We start from the raw sequence: 27956 nt of genomic DNA, 5'->3' as shown, positions 1-27956 counted from the left end.
ATCAGTTATTTATTTGAACCTGCTTTCTGTTCATTTCTCAAATAAATATTCACTGCTGGGGTTACTAGCCTTCACAATTATAACATTATTGTAACCAGTCAAAAATGAAAATAATATGATTTTGCTTAACTTCTTTTTAATACAGATGGCTTAAAAATAAAAAGAACCAGTGTCTTTCTATTGTAATCTTATAAATAGCCTTCTAACAGTCTTGTATTTTTTATAAGCTTGCTACCACTCCCCTGTTGTAGTAAACTTCAGAAAAGGTTGCGATTCCAAAGGGCTGCCTACCAACCGAATGGCATCCTGGCCTCGGCAGGCTGAGCGCCTCATTCTGGCTGCTCTCACTCCCTCTAGCGATGGCAAAGCTAATCTGTCTGATCACCCAGTTACCTCACTGAACGAGAGCTTGGCGAAGTCCTGCCCACCTATGACATCACCCCCTTCTTCAACCACTGCGAGGTGAAGCTTTAACTTCAGACTTGGAGGTGGGCTGTGCAGTAAACTGGAATGCTGTCCCTTGCTCGCTCCTCAGTGGAGGCGTGATCCGAACAGGACCAGCTCAGCCTGCAGCTGCCGTTGGCTTTGTGTGGACTGGACGCCGAGCTGGGCAGAGGGGGAGGGTTATTACTCCAATTCCCAGGCAGTGGAATTACAGCTAGAGCGGCAGAACATATGGGATTGCTTTTTCTCGCCTTCCCGGTAAGTGTTTCCCATGTTTTTCCTTATGATTGTCCCAGAAAGTTTGCTTGGTTTTACTCGCTAGAAAGAAGTTACTTGGTATCATGAGGCATCCAAATACGAACGTTCGCTCTGTCACCAGGACGAGCAATGTATGTGCGTGCAAGCCAGCAAGGAAAAACTGGACTGTTACAGCCAAATGCAAGAAGTTTCTTGAAACCTTTCTTTCATTAAAAAAAAAAGAAAACTAACGATTAATGGCTATTTTCTGTCTCGTGTCATTGCTATTTGAAAAGAGCCTTATAGAAAACATTAAGTTGGAAAGTTAAATGTTAGATGCTAAAGAGGCAGATTTTTTCACAGAGAGGAAAGCGAAAGGTCTTGCTAACTTGGTGTGTACTGTATGTGTGGTATGATCACCAATTGCTGCTTTTACAACTGTGAAAGAAAATCAATAATCCCTCAGCCCATGAGTACGCAGTACATGAAAAGCATACATCTTGCTCACAGCTAGCCCAGCTACTCCTGGAGACTTATGTGCCTCTGGAAGGATTAACAGCTACACCTAGATTTTAAAGCTTGCACTGCTATCCTGCCAGAGCTGTTTCAAGCATTTCAGGCTTGCAAATCTCAACTAGTGGATTCAACTCCGAGGAGGGGGAGACTGTCTTACAAACCATATCCCCTCTCCAGAAGAACGCCAAAATCCATTGCTTGGGCAAATGTAGTATGTGACTAGCATAGTAATTGGCAAAGTCTACTCAGAAAAACTAACAAAGCTCAGCCTGGAAGTTAAGCCTGATGTATGCAGGGATTTCAGTGTGGCAGGGGGTAAAAAATGAGTAGAGCCCTCATCAAGTGGGATGTGCAGAGTATCCATTCACTTGCAACTTATAATGGGAAAATCTTATATTGAAAGAAATATTTTTATACAACAAAGCTTTCCAAAAGTAGTTAAATGTATCTTCTCAAGAAAAATTTTTTTCAGTGAATTAGATCTGAAACAAAATGGTTGCATAGAGGTAAAAAGTACAACAGGCCTATATTTTCTCAACATCTGGGGGTTTGATTGTTATTTATTTATTGAGGATTTAAAAGATTTTTAAAAAGCCTTGATATGTGCCAATCATGGAACCAAATTCTCCAATGGTTTTAACAATTAACTATTTTAAATTTTCTTAATAAATCTATCTGCTCTAAAATGCACACATATGCTCCTTCGTTATAGCAGGAAACTACATGAATAAAGCCACTAGAAAAGTACTTCAGTTGTAGCGATGTCTTTCATTTATCCCCGACAACATAGGAATATCCTGACCAGCATAAACATAAAGAATGAATTTGTCTGTTTTCAGATAGGACCACTTATGCCTGCCCCAAAGTGACAGATGACAGATACCCATCTCTCTTGAAATGAGTAAAGAAAGAAATGAACCTTTTAAAAGTACTACAAAATATTAATATTACCGCTACTACCAATATTAATAATAATATGCCAGGTTTTAATCTATAAGAAGATTAAATCAGATATGCCACTTAGTTTGCAGATATATGTATGTATATACACAACATATACACACACATACACAAACACATACATATATTAGCCTGAAATAAAAAACAGCGTTACAAAAACATGATTGCATGTATTTAAGTAGGAAAAGCACATCTGATTTCTCTTTTAAATAGAGCACTGCCAAAAATATATCTAGTCCAAGGATCAGAAAAGATATTATTGAATGAATAAACATAATGAATTCACTAATATTGTGTATAATACTGTGAGTTATTAATTAGGCCGTATAATACTATCAGTTATTAATTGGGCTTTTCATCCCCCCCCATTTTAACTCAATTATGGTTAGGTTCAAAATACCCAATTAAACACTTCCTAAACATTAACGTCTGTGGAGTATATAACTGGGTAGCAAGTAAAGTTTTTACAAAAAGAAGAAAAACAGTAAGAAAATTAGTCATAACTGAATGTGGCAGTAAAATAGAAGGTATGTTTCTTTTGTTTTCAAGTGTTAATTAAGGAGCCTCCAATTCCATCAAAACTTTTTCAGAGCTAAATGAAGCGGTGTGAAATAAATTTGGGTGAAATCTTGTGGCTGTCAGACTTTGTTAGCAAGCTATTAATTATCTTTACCCCAGTTTCTTCTCTAGACTATATTGCCCAATCAAATAGAAACTCCAATTACATTCAGCACCTCCTGCCTAGGGACACAAGACCCTAAGGGACACTCTGTCTCCTGATGAAAAATACAATTTTCATCTTTAAACATGCAAGTGCACTGCAGAGAGATTTGTCTCTGCTTTTCTTGGCCACACACACTAGGGCTTCCTCCTCTTTCTGAATTATTTTGAACAATTTTAAACCCTACAAAAATCAGTAGCAGAGAACTTGCCTTGTATTAATGTTATATAAATGTTACTTTATGTTTTTATTCTAGATATGCCAAATGTTCAAACCAATATTAAATTAAATCTGGTCATTAGAAAAAAAAATTGGTTTAAAACTGCCATTTCAGTGGATCTTAACTTTTCCCCCTATTTTTAAGGTGGGTGGGCTACACAACAAAGAATGTGTTTAATGCCAAGATCCAAGACTAACTTAAAATTTTTGATTAAACCCCCTTAAATATTCTTTTATTCAACCAGTTTATCTTAATAGTATTATAAATAATTGTTGACAGTCAAATGAAGACCACTATAAATGAAGTCAACGAGGGAAATAAGATTCAGTAAATTTTTCAGAGCCTGTAACTTCTTCCCTCCTTTTCTCCTCAGTCCCCCTTGCCTCCTACCCCCACCTTTTGCCCCAGAGGCCTTTACTGTTCTTCTCAACGGGAGGCTTTGTTGTAATTAAACCAGAGGAAAACTGGCTGGCTGCAGCCAACATCTGACTTAGGGCTTCTGAAAGCAGTGTTCTGGTAGAGTGTACCACCCCCCAGCGGGCAAAAACTCTACAGTAAATCTCTAAGCAGTATTAATTCTCCAAAGTGCATTTTTCTCTTCAGAGCATAAAAAGGGCCTTTTCTCGACTCTTTCTAACATTCCACCATTTCAAAAACTTATCACAAGTCAACAAACAAATTTCCATCAAAGAGATGGTTTGTAAATGTCTTCTGCAAAAAGCCTTCTGCCGCTTAAGAACCGAAATAGGAATATACATTTCAGAAAGCATTTTCCAGTTTCAGAACGCAGATCAACATCGCTAAATTTGGTAAAACATCACACTAAAAATCAGTCTGAAAGCCATGTTTATATTGCATAGGAGAGCAGGTTTCAAGACTTTGACTTGTCTGTTGACAAGAACACCAGAGAAAACAGATTTTAAGTAAAAAAGAACGAAATGTAATCTAAGCAGCAGCTAAAGTTGCATTTGTTTAACATATGCATAATCTCTTTTCCTAGCCCCCAAATCAAGTGTCAGGAATGTATAAAAAGCTCTCTCCAGGTATTAGTCTGCTTAAATGAGAGAAAGGAGAAATTGCTCTCTCTTGATGAGACAATGACAGCTTTTGTTCTTTATTCTTTCACTTTTCACGTGCACAAGTTACCGTGGCAACTTTGAAAAGAAAACCCAGAGACCACATTTGGTTAAATACCATTTTTAAAGTGTGCCACTGGACTGTGGATTGATCAGTTTATGTGTTGATGATTTTCTTCCTCTTCATTTGGTTTAAATCAATAACACTCAACTCTGACATGAAAAAAACAAGGTGTTTTTTATGATTATGGATGTTATCATCCAGCCCAGTGCTTGGCACACAGTAGACCCAAATATTTGTTCTACTAGAGTATGGAAACTTGAATATTAGAAATTTAAAGCATATCAACCAAATTGTACTCACAGCATTTCAAGTTTGCAGTGGGAAAATGTGGTTTAACAAAGATAAGCATAGTTTTAATTGCAGTTGCTTTAAAGTCAATGCAAACTTAAAGCTTGTCCCCTGCCCCAAGCTCTCTACTGCTCACCTTTACCAACCTCTAAATTAATATCTTATTCATTCTTATAAGCCATGGTTTTCTAACTTGTTTAGTCTGGCTTAATATCATAAAGGAAGCAGCTTTCACTATGATGAAAGATAACATCCCAGTTTGCCTTTTTCTTTTAAGGATGCTCAGTTTAACTTTATAAGCCAAAACAAATGAAGCAGAATTAGATTCATTTATCACAAACCTATTGGGGAAAAGAACCAGTAACATAAAAGGAGAAAGTAAAAATACTTGGCTTTGGAACTTTCATCCCCTACTTGCATAAATGAAACAAACCTTACAGGCCAGAAAATAGTCTGGATAAAACTACGTAAGAAAAGGCACACTTGCTTCTCTGCCTCTCAGCAAACCCTTCAGACTTCATGACTCTCAAGAGGAGAGTTAGAGGTCCTTCTGCTTGCCTGGCATTAAACAAAAGAATTGGAACTTTCCTGAAATCTGATGATCGTGGAAAATTTAACTACCAGACAGGCTGCTTAGAAAGCATTTTGCTGTCACTGTCAACTAACCTGATGTACTCCAGTTTTTCAGTTTAACCATACACGTAGTTTATTTGAAATACCATTTGTCATTACAAAGACTTAGCATTCATAGGTTGATCATTTTGTTGAGCTTTCTAGCAGCAATTTAAACCTTCATGAATAAATTACTTTCCTAATACTCCAAATTATGATTGTATAAATTCCAGTTTACCTAGAAGTATTCACAGACTTGGATAAATTTGAGTAAGCATACGTCTTCTTCAATCTCAAGGTTTTACTCAAAATAATAATGCAATTAACTTTGATTAAGAGTTCTACATGCCTTTCTACTTTTAGATTTAATATTTTTAAAAGTTTCCCAGAGAGTTAAGAGACCCTGATGTGAGGCAAAGCATTAAAAAGAAACGAAAATCTCAAAACTCTATACTCGATTTAAGATTTTTTTTAAATGAGCAATGATTTCAAATCAAAGTCAATTTAAATCAAAGGGAGCAAATAAAGGATTTAGGAAGTTAGCACTATCAACATATAATCTTAATCTAAGTGATCAAAACATGAGAAATACCTTGTCATCTCAAACATTCCCACCTCCAAAATATTGTAGTAGCAAAAAAGGAATCATATAAACATGTAGATTACCTCAAGTTCTTGACTTTATTTAAATGCCAGTTTTCTATTCAGATATAACTTCTTCAATTATGTTAGTTTCCTTAAACTACCTCAAAATGATAGCATCTTTATCTATTTACATTCTTTTAAGTAGATCATGGAAATCAACTGGAGGCTTCTTGCAGACGTGATTACATTATAAATGCATTTTTAAAAATCCACAAATTTATTTATAAAGATAAACTGAATAGGAAAATCCATATTAAAACTCTGATTTACCAGTGAGGCGATTATGTTTTTCTTCTTTTTGCTACAGTTCTACAGACTAGATACTGAAGCAATGATACAATTTAAAAAAAAATTTAAACATTCCTTTAAATAACCAGGGCTCCATTTATGTTTTCCCCCAAGTTACCCCATTAACAATATTTTTCTAAAAGATCGATTCCTTTTTGTTCAGAAGTAATGGCCTCTTTCAAGCCTATGCAGACATAAAGCCTCTGAAGTCAATGTTGTGGAAACCAGGCCACAGTGTCCATGCCAGTGGGGATCATTTTTCTTTTCATCAGTCACATTCGACTACAATGTCTTTATGTGCGTGAACATGTAGAGCCAGCTCAGAAAGAGGGAAGTCTAAGCATGGGGGCAGGATCACCTATTTTAGATGGAGAGACCATTACAGCCTCTAATATGCAAAATAAAACAAAACTCTTTAGCACTATAGTTTTTTAATATAAAAGGTCAGGAGAAGATATAAAATATGAGATATAAAACACAATCAAGCATGCATTGAACTGTTTGAGCTTAAGTAAAGGGAGTAAGAACTTGTGAAGGAAGATTCATTTTTCAAAGAGTATCCTTCTCTCCAGAGAAACATGCTTTATATTTTTGCCTTTTATTTTAATGCAGTCTGGGGAGAAAAGAATGGCATTTTCCAAGAATTTAATGAGATTTCAGGCTTTCTGTTAATCCCACATTATTACCACTATTGTATTAATGGCAATGTGAGTTTGCATATCAAATAGAGCAGAGGAAGCAGTTTCACAAATGTAAAACAGAAAAATAAACAAATTCATCTTCCTTCTTTTCACACCAATTTAGAATATTTTTTCTTTCTCTGGGTTAAAAATGTGAAAATCAATACATATTCTTGGAGCTTGAACTGGTGAAATACAGCTCAGCTACAAGCTTTAGCTCTGGTTATCATTATGATCATCACCTTGCACATACTCTAGGCTGACCAACAATTTTTAAATTCCCATTCGTCAGATTAATCTTTTCAACTTTAGAGTATGTCCTGGTGTATGAGAAATGGCCAGCTATTGGCAACATTTTAAGCAGGTTCTCACCTGTGATTTTTATAATGGTTTTGATTAGTTTTTAATGCAGTTCAACAAAAGTAACTGTTTTTTAAATGGCTTTAATTTTTTTCTTAAATTTACCAAATTACTTTATATGTTGAATAATTTTCAAGCTTAGAAAACATTTACAGAAGATACTTTTTAAAGTAACATTGTAATTATAACTTCACAGCTTGCTTTTCCATTTTCACATACCAAGAAAGTAACAGTTTTCAAGAAAATACTCCACTGAAATTCAACAATAATGAGCAAAACCCTAAAGGCATCAGTGTAAAACCTCACATTAAACAATAAATCACTTAAACTTTCCTTTGTGGGCACTTTGCAATATTCACTAGAGACTACTTTATCCATCTGCTAACTCCTATTTTTATTGCAAGTTGCCTAAATAATAAATTAAATGTATCTGTAATTTTTTTTCAGTTTCCTTCTGTTAATGCAGTCTATTAGTGTTGATATCTGGTGACAAACTAAAAGAAATCGAACTTTCAAAGAGAACCAGAAACACAAATTTTGGCCTTATTTAAAATTCACTTTCAGTACTGTTTGAATTCTGGAACAGATGCTATCCTTGTTGGATGCTAGGTAATTACTGGGGGAGAAGCAAATTGCTTCTACTTTCAGGGTCAAATATTTCCATGATACCGTAATGAACCATACTTGTATAGAAAGCCCCTGAGTGGGTGACCTTGCATAACAGATACTGATCCTACCCACCTCCCCTGTCCACCCCAAAAAATCGTCATGCATATTAGATAATGAACAAAGCAGTCATCATTAAAATCATGAGTCTCTTTGGTAAAGCCTTAAGCCCTTTCAGAAGTGAAAAAGACAGTCATTGGAAATTGGCATGTTCCTGTTTGAACCTAGAGAGAAATGCCTTGTCAGCTTTTGATATGCTTTCCTAACAGTCATTACAAGGAGACATTGAAATAGCTTCCTTTCTGTCCCAAATACAGTTTCTCAAGTTCAGTTTGCTAAAAATTGTATTCTCCTGAAAAAAATACTATGACTTGAACTTCTGTGCTGCCTTTTGGCCAACAATACCTGAGTAACTAGAGTTTCAAGATCATCAACTAGCCCTTAAAAACACCTCTAAGGAGGAAGGTCATAGTGTCCACATTCTGCAATTGGGAAAATTGAGGCCTACAGGAAGAATTAAACAGGGCACTGAGCAAATCAAAAGAAACGCTTCTAAAGCAAACCCTTTTCAACTCTTTAAATTGTAGATTGTATGACTTTGAAAACTATGTTCAGAAATGTCTAAAACGTTACCATGGCATTTCTGTCAAAAATCCTTGTTATGTCTTTGTTCACCTCTTTGACGTGTACTTGTTTTCTTCTTTTTAAACATTTTATAATTTTATATCTAAGATTTAAAAGTGAACTTTTAAAGATTGGCCTGACCTGAATTCAAAATCCATGGAAGGGGCTTACTGCCTCTTGAATGAAGCTTTGCTTCTGATTTGTTGAACAATCAGTTAACAACTGAAATTATCTATTTGGTGACAATCTCAACTTTGGTTTCCACTTTATTTATATAAACGGGAAGTAAAAGACAAAGAGGTCATCTTATCCCTTTGCAACAACTAGTATGACAAAAGATGTGTTGCTTGAAGAAAGAAGTGAAGTTAAATTTCTAGGAAATTTCTCTAGTGTGTTAACGTTCATTGTTAATAGTTCATTAAAACATTTTACTTTCACAGGAGATGCTCAGACCCAGTGTATTTCAAGGAACAGAAACATAAAGGAAATCTAGTATGCTTCCTTTTTTTTTCCCATGAAGAATATTTGAATTAAGTTTTTTTTACCTCTTGAAAGAATACCTGTTCTTTCATAACCTGTGACTGCACCAGCTATTCTGAGAAAGCAGCAAGAAGCAAAAGCTGGAAATAGCTATTTCACAGCAGGTAATCACACCTCAGGATGTAGCTACTGTACAAAGTTTATACTTGGATAATACTGGATGGGAATAAAGGTGGGGGGTAACTGCCTGAAAAACCTATTACTATACAGGTCTTAGCATCATGAATGGCTTTCTTCATGAGGATCTGAAGTTACTATCTCTGACCACATTGCACAGAAGAGCCAATAAGAATTTCAAAGAGAGCAGTTTCCACTAAGGGAATTAAGCTACACAAAAGGAACCTTCACACAGAAACTCTATAAGAAAGAAAAAAAAAATACATAGGAAACCATGTGTTCTACATAGTAACAGGAAACTGAATTGTTTCTGGTCCCCACTTTAATAAGCTTGCCCACCATGCTGAACCGCAGCTGGAATGTTCATTGACAACAGCAAGCCTGATCTGGAGGTGTGTGCGGCATAGGATTACTTGAATAAACACTGAAGAATATTTCCAAGGACTAAACAAGAGTTTATAAGTCCCAGCCCCTCACCAGGAAAATAATATATGCGCATTGGATTTTCACTCACGCAAAATTTACCCACATCGTTCAATAAGGTAGGAAAAATATTAAAGTATTTTATTTTCATGCCTGAAATTATAAAGGCTAATTAATACCTAAAGGTGCTGAAGAAATTATATTACACAATAGATCAGTACAAATCTATAATTCTCCAGCCATGGAGAATGTTGAATAATATTTTAGATTAGAACTTGAAGAAAGATAAATGCATTGTGAAAACATGTTATGAGATAGAATGTAATGAAAAATGTTCATAAAGCCATTAAACCATGTAGTACAAAACATACAATAAAACGGGAGAAAGAAAGAGCTAGTTTAACATGAAATGGAATTTTCCACTTAGATTAGCTAGATGTATTAGCTGTATGTCTTTCCTTCCCTAAAGTAAATGAAAAAGATTCCTTCTGATTTTCTTGCTAGAAATACCTATCTCACATGTTTAATATTAATAATCAAAGAAAAATAACATCAATAATCAAAGCAAACACTTGGCTTTACTGGGATTCAGGATCTCAAGAGATTTGTAACTATTCCTGAATAGTAAGAGAATAGATTTTTTTGACTACACATTTCTACAGTTGTGCAGTCTACCTAATAGAAAGCAGATATAAAATTTTTGCTCTTAAGAACAGTAACATTATTATCTTTAAATATAACAAATCATATTCATATGTGTCAATTCATTATGAATATTAAGAAAAAATTAGAAATCTGACTAGCTTGATCAATGACTGGCTACAAAACTGATATAAAGTATTATGAAAATGCTTTAGAATATTCAATAAAACTAATTATATTTAACATTTCAAAGTCAGATAGATTTGGGACTTAATACCAGAAACATTTAAGGTAAAAAGATTATATGATTGTGTTCATTGTTAGCTAGCAATAAAACCTAAGCATGCAAAAAAAAAAAATTAACTAATAAAAGTGATTATAGATGTTGCAGTTTCCACATCTATTTTGAATACCATTTTAAATACGCTGGCCTGATGATTTTCTTTTTTTTTTTTTTTTTTAACTCACTCCATTTTAGGGCTCTGAAACTACCTTGTGTAAAGACCTCAACACTGCTGACCATGATCAGCCCAGCCTGGAGCATCTTCCTCATCGGGGCTAAAATTGGGCTGTTCCTCCAGGTGGCACCACTATCAGTTATGGCTAAATCCTGTCCATCTGTGTGCCGCTGTGATGCCGGTTTCATTTACTGTAATGATCGCTTTCTGACATCCATTCCAGCAGGAATACCAGAGGATGCTACAACTCTCTACCTTCAGAACAACCAAATAAATAATGCTGGGATTCCTTCAGATTTGAAAAACTTGCTGAAAGTAGAAAGAATATACCTATATCACAACAGTTTAGATGAATTTCCTACCAACCTACCAAAGTATGTAAAAGAGCTACATCTGCAAGAAAATAATATAAGGACTATCACTTATGATTCACTTTCAAAAATCCCCTATCTGGAAGAATTACATTTAGATGATAACTCCGTCTCAGCTGTTAGCATTGAAGAGGGGGCATTCCGAGACAGTAACTATCTCCGGCTGCTTTTCCTGTCCCGTAATCATCTGAGCACAATCCCCTGGGGTTTGCCCAGGACTATAGAAGAACTCCGCTTGGATGATAATCGCATATCCACCATCTCATCACCATCTCTTCAAGGTCTCACTAGCCTAAAACGCCTGGTTTTGGATGGAAACCTGCTGAACAACCACGGTTTAGGTGATAAAGTTTTCTTCAACCTAGTCAACTTAACGGAACTGTCACTGGTACGGAATTCCCTGACTGCTGCACCAGTAAACCTTCCAGGCACAAACCTGAGGAAGCTTTATCTTCAAGATAACCATATCAATCGGGTGCCCCCAAATGCTTTTTCTTATCTAAGGCAGCTGTATCGACTTGATATGTCCAATAACAACCTAAGTAATTTACCTCAGGGTATCTTTGATGATTTGGACAACATAACCCAATTGATTCTTCGCAACAATCCGTGGTATTGTGGGTGCAAGATGAAATGGGTGCGTGACTGGTTACAATCACTACCTGTGAAGGTCAATGTGCGTGGGCTCATGTGCCAAGCCCCTGAAAAGGTTCGGGGAATGGCTATCAAGGACCTCAATGTGGAACTGTTTGATTGTAAGGACAGCACAGTTGTAAGCACCATTCAGACAACCACTGCAACACCCAACACAGTGCATCCTGCTCAAGGACAGTGGCCAGCTCCAGTGACCAAACAACCAGACATGAAGAACCCCAAACTCACTAAGGATCAGCGAACCACGGGGCACCCAGCAAGAAAAACAATTATCATTACTGTGAAAGCTGTCACCTCTGACACAATTCATATCTCTTGGAAACTTGTCCTACCTATGACTGCTTTAAGACTCAGCTGGCTCAAACTGGGTCACAGCCCAGCGTTTGGATCTATAACGGAAACAATTGTAACAGGAGAACGCAGTGAATATTTGGTCACAGCCCTGGAGCCTGATTCGCCCTATCGAGTCTGCATGGTTCCCATGGAAACCAGTAACCTCTACCTATTTGATGAAACTCCTGTTTGTATTGAGACTGAAACCGCACCCCTTCGAATGTACAACCCTACAACCACCCTTAATCGAGAGCAAAAGAAAGAACCTTATAAAAACCCCAATTTACCATTGGCTGCCATCATTGGTGGGGCTGTGGCCCTGGTGACCATAGCCCTTCTTGCTTTAGTGTGCTGGTATGTTCATAGGAATGGGTCACTCTTCTCAAGGAACTGTGCATACAGCAAAGGGAAGAGAAGAAAGGATGACTATGCGGAAGCTGGCACCAAGAAGGACAACTCCATCCTGGAAATCAGGGAGACTTCTTTTCAGATGCTACCGATAAGCAATGAACCCATCTCAAAGGAGGAATTTGTAATACACACCATATTTCCTCCTAACGGAATGAATCTGTACAAAAACAATCACAGTGAAAGTAGCAGTAACCGAAGCTACAGAGACAGCGGTATTCCAGACTCAGATCACTCACACTCATGATGCTGGAGGACTCGCAGCATACTGTGTTTTGGTTTTTTTAAACCTAAGGGAGGTGATGGTAGGAACCCTGTTCTACCGTAAAACACTGGAAAAAGAGACTGAGAAAAGCAATGTACTGTACATTTGCCATATAATTTATATTTAAGAACTTTTTATTAAAAGTTTCAAATTTCAGGTTACTGCTGCGATTGATGTAGCGGAGAAGCCTGAACACAATTCTATATTTTAGTACTTTTTAGTAATTTGTACTGTATTTTCCTTGAAAATATTGAAGTTATAAATCATTTACTTTGTGTTCTACTGAGTAAGATGACTTGTTGACTGTGAAAGTGAATTTTCTTGCTGTGTTGAACAATCAGAACTGCGTTCACATGAGATCCTTGTAGTATAAGCACAGGCCATTTTTCACTTTGGTATTAATAAAATGTAAAAAAAAAACTGGCTGAATGAGAAAAATTAAATTTCAAAAGGTAGTTATGAAATAATGTTCCAATTATTAAATTTGTATTCCAGTGGTATTCAATAATCAAAATATGTGAAGTAATGGGCAATATCAGACTTGCTGCATAACTCCATTTTTATCCTAAGCAAATTAGATATCCTTAAGAAAGTAAACATATCTTCTGAACTGAATCCATCAGCTGGCATAAAAGGAGTGTGAAGTCTGCTGTTGTTAATGCCTTGTTAACAAAGCTTTGAGAATAAAGGACTTCACAAAAACAATAATGTAAGCGTGCTTCCAGGTTAGGGGGAAATCTGTACTTAGGAAAACATGAAAACTTAGACTCGCATAGCGTAATGAACACAAATCTCAGAATTGCATTCTGGTTTTGCCTATACCATCCTGATTTTTGAAAAGTCAACTCTAAAGACACAATTGTTCATGTTTATGATGTTTTTATCATAAAGGATGTCAAAAAAAACCTTACACACATTAAAAAGGTAGCATAACCATAAGCAATTCCCCTCAGCAATGAAGAGAAAGTAGTACTTTAAATGAGAATTTAAAAGAAAAATAAATACTAGAAAATAAACTTAGATCTGGTTTATGTGAAACATTTTAACACTGCACATAAACGTTCAATTTACGTTCACAATGATCAAGAATACTGCCCATTACTGTCACAGTTTTCCAGATATTACATAATTAACTTGTAATGTAACATTTCTTTCCAGCTTCCTACTGAATTGTGAGCTATTACTTGTTTAAAAACCTCATCACTTTTCTGTTGCCATGATTTTTTTTTTTCCAACAAAAAACCAAAGTGCATTGTACGCCCTTTGGCCAGTCTTGTATGTGCCTTGATCCAACGCTACATGTATTCAGCTTTTAAAACTCGACAAATTTTTCATACTTCCTTAAATATGAAAAATTGTGGTCTTATTGCTGAATAAAACAAAAGAAAGGACAAAATAATTGTGCTTGCTTTTTCGGGATTATGTTACTATCACTAAAGTAGCAAACTGCCCAGCACATTAGTCCTAAGTACCCCCCTGTATTTTTCTAGGCATAAAAATAAATGTTGGCTACAAATTAAAAAATAGCAATATCTTGAGCTTGTGTATCATTTTACTTAAGGGTTCAGCGTTTCATGCATAAACGAATATCCTAACAGTCTTTTGGAATACTCTTACAGAAAACTTCAGAAGTGGTTTTGTGACCTTTCAGTCTTTGTACAGTGCTACTGTTGTCCTGGCTGATATTTTAAGGTGGTTTTTGAAAAATTAATATTTTTTAAAATAGCTTTTTGGTAGTATGAGTTGGCATCGGAGGATCTGATATCTCAGATTTACCACTTACTAGGTATGCGAAAACAAACCATTTACTCTCCTTAGCTTAGTTTCCTTATCTATACAATGGGGCTATTAATACCACCCACCTCACAGGGTTGTTGTGAGGATTAAATGAGACAATGTGCTTGGAAACTGTACAATGTTCAACAAAATACAAGTTACTACTATTATGGTCAAGCAGAGTAAGCCATGTGTTCCCAGTGGTTTGTTACATATCGCTGCTTCTACTACTCTGCTAACAAATATCTCCAACTGCCTATGAAACCTCATTTATTCACTTGCCATCTTCAAATGTTTCTCAATACTTTCTCTTTTGACTTCCTGTTAAGGACAGTTGTTTTCTAGGGATAACTTAGCAAAGAAAATGTGATTAACACCGGATACAGGGAACATTTTCTGAAGGAAGTTTGATTTTGCTTCCACAGGTTTTGAGTAGTTTAGCTACAAGCTCTGCCAGAAGTCAGGGAAAGGGTTGGATGGTTCCATAAAGTCCCTATAAATCTGTGAGTTTATAAAAAGTCAAAAGCCAGGACTATTTTCCAGTTAGTATACCTTTCATGAGCACAGAAAATTTTATGTGTTCTGATACATGCATTTTAATTATTTTACCTGGGATAAATCAGAAATATGTTTTACACTAGCAAATAGAGAAAGCACTGAGAGGGTAAAAGTTTATTCTTTTACCTAGGCTTGCTATGAAATCCAAATACTTTGCTGAAATATATATATATACTTTCAATAAATGACAAAACACAAATCTCCACCTTAAGGGACACTAAATTAATTATGGAGACATATACATCTATCCCAAGCTAAATATTCACAAATTTTACTGATCAGGTACTAACAAAGAAAAATGTAGGAAAAAAAATTCAATTCTGAATATGCAGCTTATATATTTAACAAGAATACAATGGGGAAGCTACCAAAAAATTGAGGGAAAAATCACTCCCCTGCTGAACATTTGACAAAAATCAAAAATTGTTTTTGGATGCAGGCACTTGTAACTGCATTAAATCACTGCACTTACACTCTCGTTCCCTATTAAGAACAACACTTTGTTCTTTCAGTGAGGCCTATTTATTAAAAGTATTCCCCTGCGCCAAAGGGACTAGTAAAAAACTCTGCTTTGCTAACCACGTTTTCTGAGTAAAGCACATTTTATAGGTACATGCCAACATGACAGTTTTCATGAGGAGTCCGAAGAGACCCGAGTGCTTTAAAGCACCTGAAGTGTGGGTGTTAAAAAGGAACCAATCCACCACTGAATTCACTTTAAGATTAGTTCATCTGCCCCTGAAAACAGTAGTGGCATTTACAATTCTAATTCCTTTCTCCTAGTTAGCATGATTAGCAAATCTTAATTTAGCATAGTGTTGGAATTAAAACTATTGTACTTTATGCTTTTGGACTATTGAGTAAATTAGCAAAAAAACCCAAAACTCATGGTTATCAATCACTTTCTTAAGAACTTCAAAGTTCTTTACAAAAAAACTCTCAACAGCCAATGACCTTTACTGAGTGGTTTCTATATTATAAAATAGTAGGAGCTTTGCCTTCAAGAAAGCATGCTGTCTAGGGGTTGTAAGGCATTAAACAAATAATCTAGTGAAAGTTATACTGTGACTGCAGTACAGACAAAATAATTACATCTATCTGGATGGATCAAGGAAGACCTCATGAAGGAGGTAAAACAAAACTAGGGCTGGTATTGAAAGATAGGAAGGTATTTAAGGAGAAAGCAAGAAAAACAGATACTGGCCATGGAGAGAAAACGGTGAACAAAGTCATGGAGGTTGGAAAACAGTCGCAGTGCTTCTCGATGCTGGCTTTGGTCAGGATCACTTGGGGAGGCTCTTTATTAATTTAACCAGGCCGCAAACCAGACCTGCTAAATTTAAATCTCCCAGGTTAAGTTTGAATATTTATATACTTTTAATTCCAAAGGTGTTTCTGCTGAGGTTGAGTACCACTGATTTAGGAGGTGTTTGTGGAAAGGCCAATAGTCAGCTGAAACACAGGGTCCATGAAGGAGATAAAGCTGGACACATTTTTTTAATGTCAGGCTTTGTTATATTGTGTTAAGTGCGTTAAATTCCAAGCTGAGAAGTCTTCATGATATTCTTTGGCAATGGTTGTTAAGCAGGTGCATAAATAATCAATACTTTAGGGACATTTTGTAGAAATAAAGAATATTGCATAAAGGATAAAGAAGGAGAAACTGGGAGTAAGAAGACAAGTTAGACATCTATGCAGTATTCCAGGCAAGAGGAAATAAGAGCCTGAACAGTGAAATAGGGTTTTTAAAAAAGGTGTAATTCAAAAGATACAGGAAAGGTAGAATTTCTAGGAATTGGAAACTGAAGAAAGAATAAAAATTGAAGATAATTCTCAGCCTGAGTAAGTAAAATGTTGGTGAGGCAATTAATAATGATGGAAAATACTGGAAAAGCAAATGTCAGAGTATTTTGTATATAATGAGTTTGAATAGGTGACCATATGCACAGTACAGGTTTACACTGGCTGATTATTAGTAGTTCCGTCTTTGCCTTCCATAGTGACTGAATTTAGATGATAAATTATAATCACTGTAGGTTTAAAGTACTTTTACGTTACCCCTCTGGAAATGTCTACCAGGAAGTTGGAAATGAGGGTGTGAGGACAGATCTTCGGCATCAAGGAAGGGAATCCACATCTAACAGCTTATTATTAAAGTTGAGAGGATGGATGAGATCACCATCAGAATGCGAGCAGAGAAAGAGAGAAAAGAGACAAAGGAATGCCTACGCTTTGTAGGGACAGAAGAGGGAAGAGGAATACAAAAATGAACAAACAAAAAAACCGGAGTCACAAAGGGGAAAGATCATTTTGAGAAGAAAATATAATGAAATCAAGGAACTAGAAACATTTTTTAAAGGAGGATGTCAAAAAGGTAGTCAGGAAGATAGACTTGGAAGAGGAAACTAATTATGAAAAAAGAGGAGACCATCAGGGATTTTGAAGCAGTGTCAACAGAGTAAGGAGGCAAAAAGCCTGTGTGATGTTGGCAGGATAATGATAGATAAAGAAAGCAGAAACAATGATTAAGTCTACTCTTTAAGAAGTTTGGAGGTGAAGGGATCTTGCTTGGTCGGTCATGTCGAGGATCAAGAGAAATAAAAAAGAAGTGAATGCCAGGAAGGATATTTACTGACCTCAGGAATGAGATAGAGTTAGGAATCTACAATGAGGACAGGGAGCATATTTAACAGAAGTGAAGGAAATTGAGATGCACAAGAGGTGTGGTCCAAGTCATGGCTGTGACTCTAAGATGACTGAAGTTAAAGGCTGAGAAGCTGCAGTTTTGGAAGAGTCACCAGTGAGGAGGACACAATCACTCCGAGAGATGGAAAGGATTGGTATGCAGGTAAGGCTTATAAGACAAGCCCTAAGGAAGATGGGGAAATGTCCCAGAGATGAAGAAGAGGAAGAAGATGATGGAATTAGACGATGTCAATGTAAAATAAGAATTTCAAAAGAAAGGATTTTGAATAGTGGTGAAAAACCAAAGTCAAGAAGAGGTTTTTCAGGGGAAGGGAAAAATTTTTTGAAACTCCCTACCTCTATTACAGACCCCTCCCCTTCCCTAGTTGCATCAAATCGTGACAGTAAGAGATGCAACACGTAACAGGGAAGGTGTCATCCTCAGGGAACAGATGTCATTTAATTCAAGGTGGTGGAAAGAATGCTAAGAGAAATGTGAGTAGCATGGGAAGCTGGAACCCAAAAGTAAAGGACTGAAATGGGCTCAGTGGAAGCAGTTAGGATATGGGCCAGAGAGGAGGTCAAAACCTCAGATGGAAAGAGACACAAAGAAGAAAAGGAGAGCAGAGGAGGGCATTGCACCTAGGATTCTAGCAGACGATCACAGTTTAAAAGGATGTTGGTCATGAGAGGCCGGTGGAAACCTCTGTTCTAAATAGTATAGACATTCTGAACGGATGAAAGAAAAAGAACTAGAATAACCAAATTAACATTTCTCTATTCTTTGAACATCAAAACAGATTTAAATCTAACTTTATCTCAAAGTATTTCTGAAGAAGTATTTCTACCCACCCGTGCAAATTTTTACCAGGCTTTTCCACAAGTATCATAGAATTCCAGGGTAAGCAAATCACATTCTAGACCCCTCCCACTTCCTACCCACCATCTCATTTTTATACTATATGGGTAAAATGAGATTCAAAATAAATTTTAGGGCTATCTTGAAAGGTTTTTTTTTTTCTTTTTTAAGAGGCTTCAAAAGGAAGTATGCAGCCACAGGGGTGTGGAAGTTGGGGATAATGGGGTTTTACAGTCTGATTGTGTACACACACAAAAGCAGTGCTCCTTTTTCCATGCCAGCTGGTTGGGGGGGTGGGGAGGGCAGTCTAGGAAATTACTACCCAAAGTAATTACCCTTTTGAATGTACATCATGGCTCTGATAATTGTGGCATTACAAAGCTGAGGCTAGTTTATATCAATGTTCCATTAAAAAGCATGGAATCACTGCTGGAATTCCACATTTTAATTTCCTAGATGTGAAGACCAATGCTAATAATAATAAAACAGTAAAGACAAGGTGAAACAAAAGTCTAACAAACCTATCTTTTAAAAATATGTTCTACAAACATTAGCAATGTCTCAAAATGTCTGGTGATCACGCCACTGCTGCAGACACTGCCATTTGTTGAGGACTGTTCAAGCACAATGCTGTTTTATACATTTCAATCTTGTTTAATTCATACAGTAACTTTACAGGTAGGAATTATTATTTGTATTTTTCAGATGAGCATATTAATACTTACAAAGTTTATGGAGTTAGATATTTTATTCATTCAACATTAACAATGATTTATTGTGCTTGGGTCTGAGTATATAGCACTGAACCAAAAAGACATGGAGATTACAGTTGGAGGAGGCAGACATTCAGATATTAAACAAAAACCAAATGAACATAAAGTGCAAAATCATGACAGATGCCACGGAAGAGAAAAACATGGTGCAGGAATGAGTATAACATGAAAACCTATTTAGATTGGGTGGTAAGAGAAGCCTAAGACCTAAGGGATAAAGAGTCAGCCACGTGAAGAATGAGGTGGAGTGTTCTGAGAAGTTTAGTGAACTTAGGGATTGAAAAAAATGTCAGGGGGCTCAAGCTCAGTGAGCAAGACAGAGGTGAGATCAGTGAAGCAGGCCTGGATCAGTTCCTACAGCGTTTGGTAGGCCAAGGCCAAGGTAAGAAGTCTGGACTTCATTCTAGTATAAGAGAAGGCCATTGGAGGATTGTTAACAGAGGTTTGGGGAGAAGGAGGAAGAGAAGAATGATGTGTGGGGATCAGACTATCAGATTTCAATTGTAATAAAGTCACTAGGCACTGTGTGGAGAATGAGTACCATGGAACAGAATGGTGGTAGTAAGAGGACAGAGAGGAAAGACGCCAGGTATACTCTGGAGCTATAACAGAATCTTTCTTAAAGGTAGATAGTTAGCAAGTGGTAGAACAAGGATTCTGTCTTCTCCTGAAGCTTGAGCTCTTAAACACTCTCTTTAAATAGTGAGCAGAAATATTTCTTCAATAACTTTAAAAAGGAGTTTCAAGTCCATAAAAAATAATTATTTCATTTTACTGGTATAACAACTAGAAGACATTTTTAGGATTAAATCTCAAAACTTTTCAATGGCGCAAATGTGAATTTTTTTCTCCCAAGGCTTACAGACCTCTGCCCCATGATGCTGAATGATGACGTTTGGTGGTCACTAGTTAATGGCTGGAAACTATCCTGAGAATAACACTTGTCTTTCTTGCAGCTTTCAATAAATTTAAACTTGGAGTTGGCAGACAAATCTTTATGTTTGAGTCACTACAACACCTTCTCATGATCCCTTTGTGTCTTCTAAAACCCAGAATGGAAGTTCCAGATCACTGAAGTTTTTCACCAGGCTTGGTGCTGAATTTGAGACATATAACCTATTAGTACTACTACCTAGTTTACAAAGGTAAAGAAAAGCCAAGATCATTTAATGGTTTTCAAATAATTATTTAATTATTTTTAAAAAATAATCTTTGAACTATCAAAATGCCTTATTCAGAGTATACTTACCAGACTTGTATAAATAGAGACAGGTATTAGAGACCTACACTTAATTCCATAATTTTAGCCAATATGTCATAGACTCTTAGAGCTAGCTAGAAAAGCTTTCATAAATTTTTAGAGATGTGTACTAACAATTAAATAGAAAAACCAATCCCTTCATTGTTTTGAAACAACAAAAAATTTGAAAAAAAAGTTTGTAGTTGAACTATAACCTATTTATAGTTTTTAAAAAGTCCATAATGGAAAAACATGTCTATGAATCAAAATATGCTTCTAACTACTGAGGAATGCATGGCTCATAGCATTCAATATATAGGAGGTAATGCTACCTTTATTGTTATTATTATTATCTAATATACTAAATATTTTACTTATGTGTTATTATCCATATCCTCCATTAAAATGTAAACTCCATGAAGGCAAGGAATTTTTCTTCTCCTGCTGCTTCATTGCTAAATTACCCCAACCTATAGAACAATGCCTGGCACCTAACAGACTCTCAAAAATATAGTTGTTCGATGAAGGAATAAAAGAATGAACAAGCTTCAAAGGGTTGTATCACTATCATCTGAGACGATCTTTGTAAAAGCTCTTTGCAAACTGTAAACCATTCTACAAACAGAACATTATCACCAACTTCATGATAACTACATTTATTAAGTATTCCACAGCCATTGTCTCCTTTGCTTCCCAATTCACAAAAGAAATTGAAGTTCAAACAGATTCTGCAACTCACCCAATATCACACAATATAAATTGGCAGAATTAGAACTCTAAAAAACAACTTAATTCCAAATGTAGCCACAAGGATCTTTACTCCACATCTCCTGTCTTTTCTACATGTTGCTCTCTTCATTAGGACATGCTGTGTCCAATGTGTAAAACTAAGTATACTAGAACACTCTATGTACAGGCTTCCCTGGTGGCGCCTGCCAATGCAGGGGACACGGGTTCGATCCCTGGTCCGGGAAGATCCCACATGCCACAGAGCAATTAAGCCTGTGCACCACAGCTACTGAGTCTGTGCTCTAGAGCCTGCGAGCCACAACTACTGAAGCCCACACACCTAGAGCCCATGCTCCACAACAAGAGAAGCCACCACAATGAGAGGCCTACATGCCGCAACAAAGAGTAGCCCCTGCTAGCCACAACTAGAGAAGGCCTGCATGCAGCAACGAAGACCCAACGGAGCCAAAAATAAATATAAATAAAATAAATAAATTTATTTTTAATATTCTATGTAAAATTGATATTTGAGATGATGATAAAGAACACTGTCTTTGAATTAGACAAATCTGGGTTTGCATCCAGTTTCTACCACTTACTTGGGGTACGGCCTTGGGAGTTTAGCCAACCTTTCTAAGCCTCAGTTTCACCTTCTGTGAAATAGGATAAAAATAGTGCCTTTCTAGTTGTAAGGAGTAAATTATATATTTAAAGTTGAGCATTCAACTTATACCTGGCTCTTAGCCAATAACCAGTAAATTTTATTTTCACCTTTGATGATGAAGAAACATTTGCCTAGTATCTAATATTAGAACTGATATTTGAACAGAGGGTGACAAAAAGTGGAAAGTGTGGAAGCAAGATCAACAGACTTTCTCTGCAATTTGTATTTTCCCTCTAAACCTGTACTGATTTTATAGAAGCTAATTCTAACAAAGGCATACTTTTTCTCCCCATCACAGGACTGGGTTCATTATATTACTCTGCAACCCTTGGCAAAAGTTCAAAAATGTCTATTTAGATCTTCTGCCCATTTTTTGATTGGGTTGTTTGATTGCTTGATATGAGCTGTTTGTATATTTCGGCCTGCTAAAAAGTGGAAGGAGTAACAAATTTTTAAAAGATTGTTATCTTAAGCTGTTAAAATGATAGAAGTCATCTTGGTTATTCCAAAATCCCAATAAAAATTTTTGTTTATAAGAACAAATAGATGGTTACTTGTTAAATCAAAGTCACAGAGTTACTAATGTGTATCAGTGTATGAGCACCAGGGACAGTGTTTTGGATGAATTAGGCCTTGCTGGTGGAAATCATTTTTACTGGGAAAGAGAGGGTGTAAACATCCAGGTACATGGCTCAGGCAGCTAGTTTTCTGTTGAAGTGCAGCTATAATCTTCTGTTGAAGTGCAACAGCAAATTGCATAACCCAGACTACTTCCTCTAGTTGTAACTCCAAATTAGCATGCCCTTGCTCTTAAAAAAAAAAAAAAAAAAAAAAAAAGGCCTATTCTCTGGTTTTATAAACACGTTTAAACAAGACATTCTTATTTTCTAGTTTATCAGGTGCTGATCTTTTTCAGGTACAGGAATTTAGTCAACATGCTTCTTTACAAAATTCCTCTTTGAATGTTAATTAATATTAAAGGGTTAGGTCTAAGAGTGAAAACTGGATTTCAATATTTATTACAGTGCAATAGTATTACCCAGAAGTGTGCTAGTTCACAATCACATTAAACTTTCTCACCTCCCCAGACAAATTTCACAAGTTCTTCTCCAATTCTCCCCCTTGCCTTAGAAGCCCGAGACAGAGAGATGGCAGTAGGAGCCATTAAAACCAGTTGACACTTCACTTTCATTTTGGGACAAATAAGAGGGAAAAAGAGAAGCAGCTCAAATTAAATCTTTAATAAATAAGTAAAAGTAAATTTATAAGTCATTTCAAAGTAGAGGAAAATATTTACTTGTGACAAAATGCACACGTGTGAAATATTTAATGCTCAAATGAAGGAAATTAAGTGTAACTTCTTACCAATGTTCACAAATACATAAGTATCCACCAACTATGCTATCCTTTAACATTAAAGGGGTAAGAATCTCTTAAAAGTATGTTAATCCTGTGCTCTACTTTCAGCTAGTCTATAGCAGATGACAGAGTAACCAACTTATTCTTTAAAAATCTGTCTGGGACAAGGAATTCTATAATATATCACAGATTTTCTTCTAAAATTCTATGTTGACCCTGAAGTGCTTTAATGTTGACATTAAGTGTAGGCATTACTTAATGTAGACACTAAAGTGTTATACAGTTACCTTCCAGAAAGCTCCCAGTAACTACTATTATTTGTACAAAATACTGAAGAGAGACAAGATATCAGCATATTCAAACCTGTCATTCTTACATACAGGGGAGTAGTTAAAAGCACAGAGTTTTGGAGTTGAGCCAACCCAGCTTCAAACCACACTGGTTCTCCTACTTACTAGCAGGGTAACTCTGGGCAAATTACTTAATCTCTCTAAACTTCCCTTTCTTAACCCTACTTTATAGTATTGGTAAGTGACTTCAAAAGTATATTAAGTGCTTAGTATACTAGTGCCTGACACATTAGTAAGTATTTGGTGGCTACAGGTAATATATTCCAGGAGTTAAATGTGAAAATTCTGAAATCCAACTTTTTAGTTTCAAAGCCAAGTTTTCCCACTTGTTCCTTATTTGGCACTGGGCAAATTATTTCACCTCTCTATACTAACAATTAGTAAATACATGAAAACGATTAGAAGTGTCTTGCACATGGGAATTATAATTTTAAATTTATCAATTATGATGATTTAAAAATTACTTCAATGAAATCTCATGGAAGCTGTAATTTAAAGAGCATATCAGAGCAATTTTCTCTTCTGATATTTTAGTTGACCAGTCTTAGAAATAAATGAATGCTATTAACTCAATCCAGACCCATAAATCTTTCCTATATACCAATATGCAAATATACATTGACCAAGCTCCTTGAGTTCAGACTCCCTAGTTTTAGGTTTCTCAGACTTGTCTGATGATATGAATTACCCAGAGATTGTGACTAGCAGGTCTGGGGTGGAGCCTTGGAGTCTGTAAGTATAATCAGCTTCCCAGGTGAGTCCTACACCAGGCAGGCTCGGAAACCCTGAATTAGTTGAAGCTATGCCCAACCACAGAATTTGAGAAGAATATCTAGCAGTCACACCCGATGAACAGAATTATTGTTTTACAAGTATTATGTAATGGAGATGGGAACATTAAAATGATTATTTTTCAACAAATATTTCGTTGAATATCAGTACCAAATATTTATTAGCATATATTTATTGAGCACATATTACAGTACAATTCATAAAAGAGTATATGAAGGTTAGTTGGAAAACAAACTACTTCCTAAAAATTAACATCATTTGGGAGGTGAGAGTGACAGACAGAAAGGAAGAGCATCCTTGGCAAAATACACATTATTACATGTTATCATTTGTCTGAGGAGTTCAGAAAATATTGGGACAAGGGGTCCTTTTGGTCAAGAGGTCTGGTTCTTCAAGAGTCTGTTATAGTTACTTAGGACACTGCTGCCATTGCTAATGGGCTAAAAATGCTAATAACTGAAGAACATTTAAATAACAAATTCACTGCAAAAATAATCTAAAGGGTATAACCATTTTTCCTTGAGTCCTCTGAACATTAGTCTTGAGAAACATATTATAGTTTTTCTTTCATGAGTAAAATTATCAAACTTGGATCTGAATTTTTTTTAGAAAATGATAAAAGGAAATAAGCTTCCATTCTTCCAAGCTCCCAACAAGCCCATCCCACACATATACCATGTACGTGCTCAAACAATGAACAACTTCTACAATTGAGGGATCTGGAATCTACATGCTGTTAGAAACACAAGCGTAAATAATTATGGAAGGAAAACCAAGTGCAATTACACCAAAAACAGCACTAATATTATTCAAGTGAATGAAGAACACTTGTAAACCACAGTATAGCAAATGTGCATATGTTTCAACATGTTTCATTAATTACATTAGCCAGTATGCTCAAGAATTAGTACTGTGTAAGATCCAAGGTAGTACATGGAGAGGTACAACAGTAAAATCATCAGGTAATTCTCTGTAATCTTCTGGTCAAAGAATTACTAGCTACATGCATGAATTTGAAATAAAATAGATTTAAATGCAGTCATTACAGCTATTCAAATATTACTAGTCCATAGGAGCATGAGCTAAAATAAAGCATCTAATAGGTATTACTCAAAATATGACCCCAGGAAGCAGCCACAAAACTTCAGGTTGTTTAGTTATCTACTGCCCCAAATATCAGGAAAAAAAAGGGTCACGTAGGATTCTGATAGCTACTCCTGAGTGCTCATTGTTGAGAGGTCATTTTTTTCTTTTTACCTTTTTGATTTTCCAAATTTCCTAATTTAAAAAAGTAGTATATTCTTTTTATGACTGGGGAAAAATGATCCCTTTATTTAAGGATATTATCTGAGGGATCAAATTTATTTGAATATGACAGTAAGGCCATTTAAAAACTTTGTCCTTGAAGAGGCTGAATCATGTTCTCTCTCAAAAAAAATTTGTCTTGGGTTCTCCTCATTTTGTACAATAAAAAATACAAGAAAAAATAATGATACGAGGGCTGAAATTCCATGTGCTGCTTTCAAATTAGGTATTTGGAAGGATGGCTCACAGTAGCAATGCTAAATGATGATAACAATTTCACTGGTAGTGACAGAAGAATTCCTCCTATTCATCTAATGTGCAATCCCAAGATGCGTTGGAAACCCAGTGAAGGCTGGCAAATGAAAAATGCTTCTCCTCTCTGAGCAAAAGGAGAGGCAAATTTTCTACTGGATTGTCCTTAAGAGTATAGGACATAACCATAGAATGACTTTCATTACTCAACCTTTACCCTTTCAACCTCCAATTTCCCACTCCCTCCATCTTTACTTTTTTCTTTCCTACTCTCTTTTTAGCTTTGGCCTATATCCACAACCAGTTCCTTTAGGAGGCACTCAAAGGCATTGCTATTCCCATGAATTTAAAAAGGGGCAATTGCAGACAGACCTTGGAATATGTGGAGGAGATCTATACAGCCTCCCATGAAGATAAACATGGGCACTTCCTTGAGCTAATCCACAACTGATTTCTTAAGGAATACTGCATTTATAAGATGGATTTAGTCATTTTCCCTGAGCCTTTCTCAAATTTCCTCGAGCACCATGCTAAGAAACTTACATGGTATGATAAGTCTAGGTTCCCTGACTTAATACTGTTTCAGAAGGCAATAGGGATATATAGGGCAAGGAATTCACTATGAGTCTTTAAAAATAATAACACCCATACAGAAAGGCATCTATCAAAGTGAGTTCCATACAATGATCTGGACAAAGTCAGAAGATGTAAACCGTTTTAATCCATCACCTTTAGCTACTCAAGATCTAGATTCCACTGCTCACTGCAAGACTTCAGCTAACAAAAAATCAACACAAGGGAACTCAACAATGCCTAGTGACAGAGCTCTCTGAGGTTCTCAAACCGAGAGCTGTTTGCTTTGGGTTTACATAGCACAGAAACAACTAGGGAGGCAAATAACATTAATGCCATCACCATGTTCCAGTACAGAAGTTTTTTTTTTTTTTTTTTTTTTTTTTTTTGCGGTATGCGGGCCTCTCACTGTTGTGGCCTCCCCCGTTGCGGAGCACAGGCTCCGGACGCGCAGGCTCCGGACGCGCAGGCTCAGCGGCCATGGCTCACGGGCCCAGCCGCTCCGCGGCATATGGGATCCTCCCAGACCGGGGCACGAACCCGTATCCCCTGCATCGGCAGGCGGACTCTCAACCACTTGCGCCACCAGGGAGGCCCCAGAAGTTTTTATTACAGCAAGTTTACCTCTGGGCAAGCTGCAGCAATCGGCGCATTGTGATGGCAAATACACTGACTGTATTTTCTTCCCGAGCAGTATATAGCACTTGGGCTGCTCCTGAGAAGGATTCGTGAAACAGCTCCAATCAACACATTATAGCTGGAACAGCTAGATGTAGCACTCACAATTTGTATGCTTTAATTGTCAAAATCGTTTGCTTTTCAGATGAAAAGCAATTTAAACTTTCAGTTAAACAGTCAACTTTAAATTTCAGTAAAATCATCTAAACTAGTTTATCAACTGACGTGAAAAATAATCACACTCTCCCACCACCAATGACATCCTCTGAGATATAACTCAATTGTTACAAAAGAAAAACCTAGAAATGGATACAAATGACAAAATAATTTACCAAAATGAATAACCAGAAGCGAAGTTAAATAAGAAAGTTTTTTCCCAAAATTTCGAAGACAATTGTTAATTTTGAATGTTCTTATTGAGTATGGCAATCTAAAGTTTTATAAATGGTGTGTCTTCTGAAAGTTGCTTAGTTCTCTTTCCAGCTTATTGTTTTGTGATTTTCTGACATATTCACATACTAACCTCAAATTTCATAGCTCTAAAAGGAGCTTGACAATTGTTATTCTAGACTATATCCAAAAAACAGTTTCTCAAATCAACGAAAACAACTGGATAATTCCTAAAATTTTATTTAAAGAAAAGATGAGCAGAAGAAGCCCACATAATCCTCCAACTTAATAAAAAAAAAAAAGCCAAATTTCTTCAAAGTGCCTGTCCCTCATGTACCCAGATTATCAGTTTAGGACAAGA

The 27956-nt window shown here is 36.3% G+C and overlaps 2 protein-coding genes across 6 annotated transcripts in view; one reads left to right on the top strand and one right to left on the bottom strand.

The window, feature by feature from the left end:
• Positions 1 to 27956, bottom strand: part of MACROD2 (mono-ADP ribosylhydrolase 2) — a 1992245-nt gene that overhangs the window by 1696521 nt on the left and 267768 nt on the right. The window lies entirely within an intron of this gene.
• On the top strand, positions 513 to 14099 carry FLRT3 (fibronectin leucine rich transmembrane protein 3). 3 transcript variants are annotated; one of them, XM_060120607.1, is made up of 4 exons: positions 513 to 702; positions 8842 to 9045; positions 9389 to 9600; positions 10602 to 14099. In XM_060120607.1, the coding sequence occupies exon 4, from the start codon at positions 10645 to 10647 to the stop codon at positions 12592 to 12594; it is 1950 nt and encodes a 649-aa protein (XP_059976590.1). In that variant the 5' UTR covers positions 513 to 702; positions 8842 to 9045; positions 9389 to 9600; positions 10602 to 10644; the 3' UTR covers positions 12595 to 14099. The 3 variants fall into 3 exon arrangements, with proteins under 3 accessions (XP_059976590.1, XP_059976589.1, XP_059976591.1); XM_060120606.1 differs by lacking the exon at positions 9389 to 9600; XM_060120608.1 differs by lacking the exons at positions 8842 to 9045; positions 9389 to 9600.

This window comes from Mesoplodon densirostris, chromosome 16 (assembly GCF_025265405.1).
Source record: "Mesoplodon densirostris isolate mMesDen1 chromosome 16, mMesDen1 primary haplotype, whole genome shotgun sequence".
Taxonomy (NCBI): Eukaryota; Metazoa; Chordata; class Mammalia; order Artiodactyla; family Ziphiidae; genus Mesoplodon; species Mesoplodon densirostris.
The sequence above is the reverse complement of the archived record's forward strand: the minus strand, read 5'-3'. Positions and strand labels throughout refer to the sequence as shown.

Coding starts and splice junctions, on each gene's coding strand:
- FLRT3 (XM_060120608.1), top strand. CDS start 10,645: ATGATCAGCCCAGCCTGGAGCATCTTCCTCATCGGGGCTAAAATTGGG.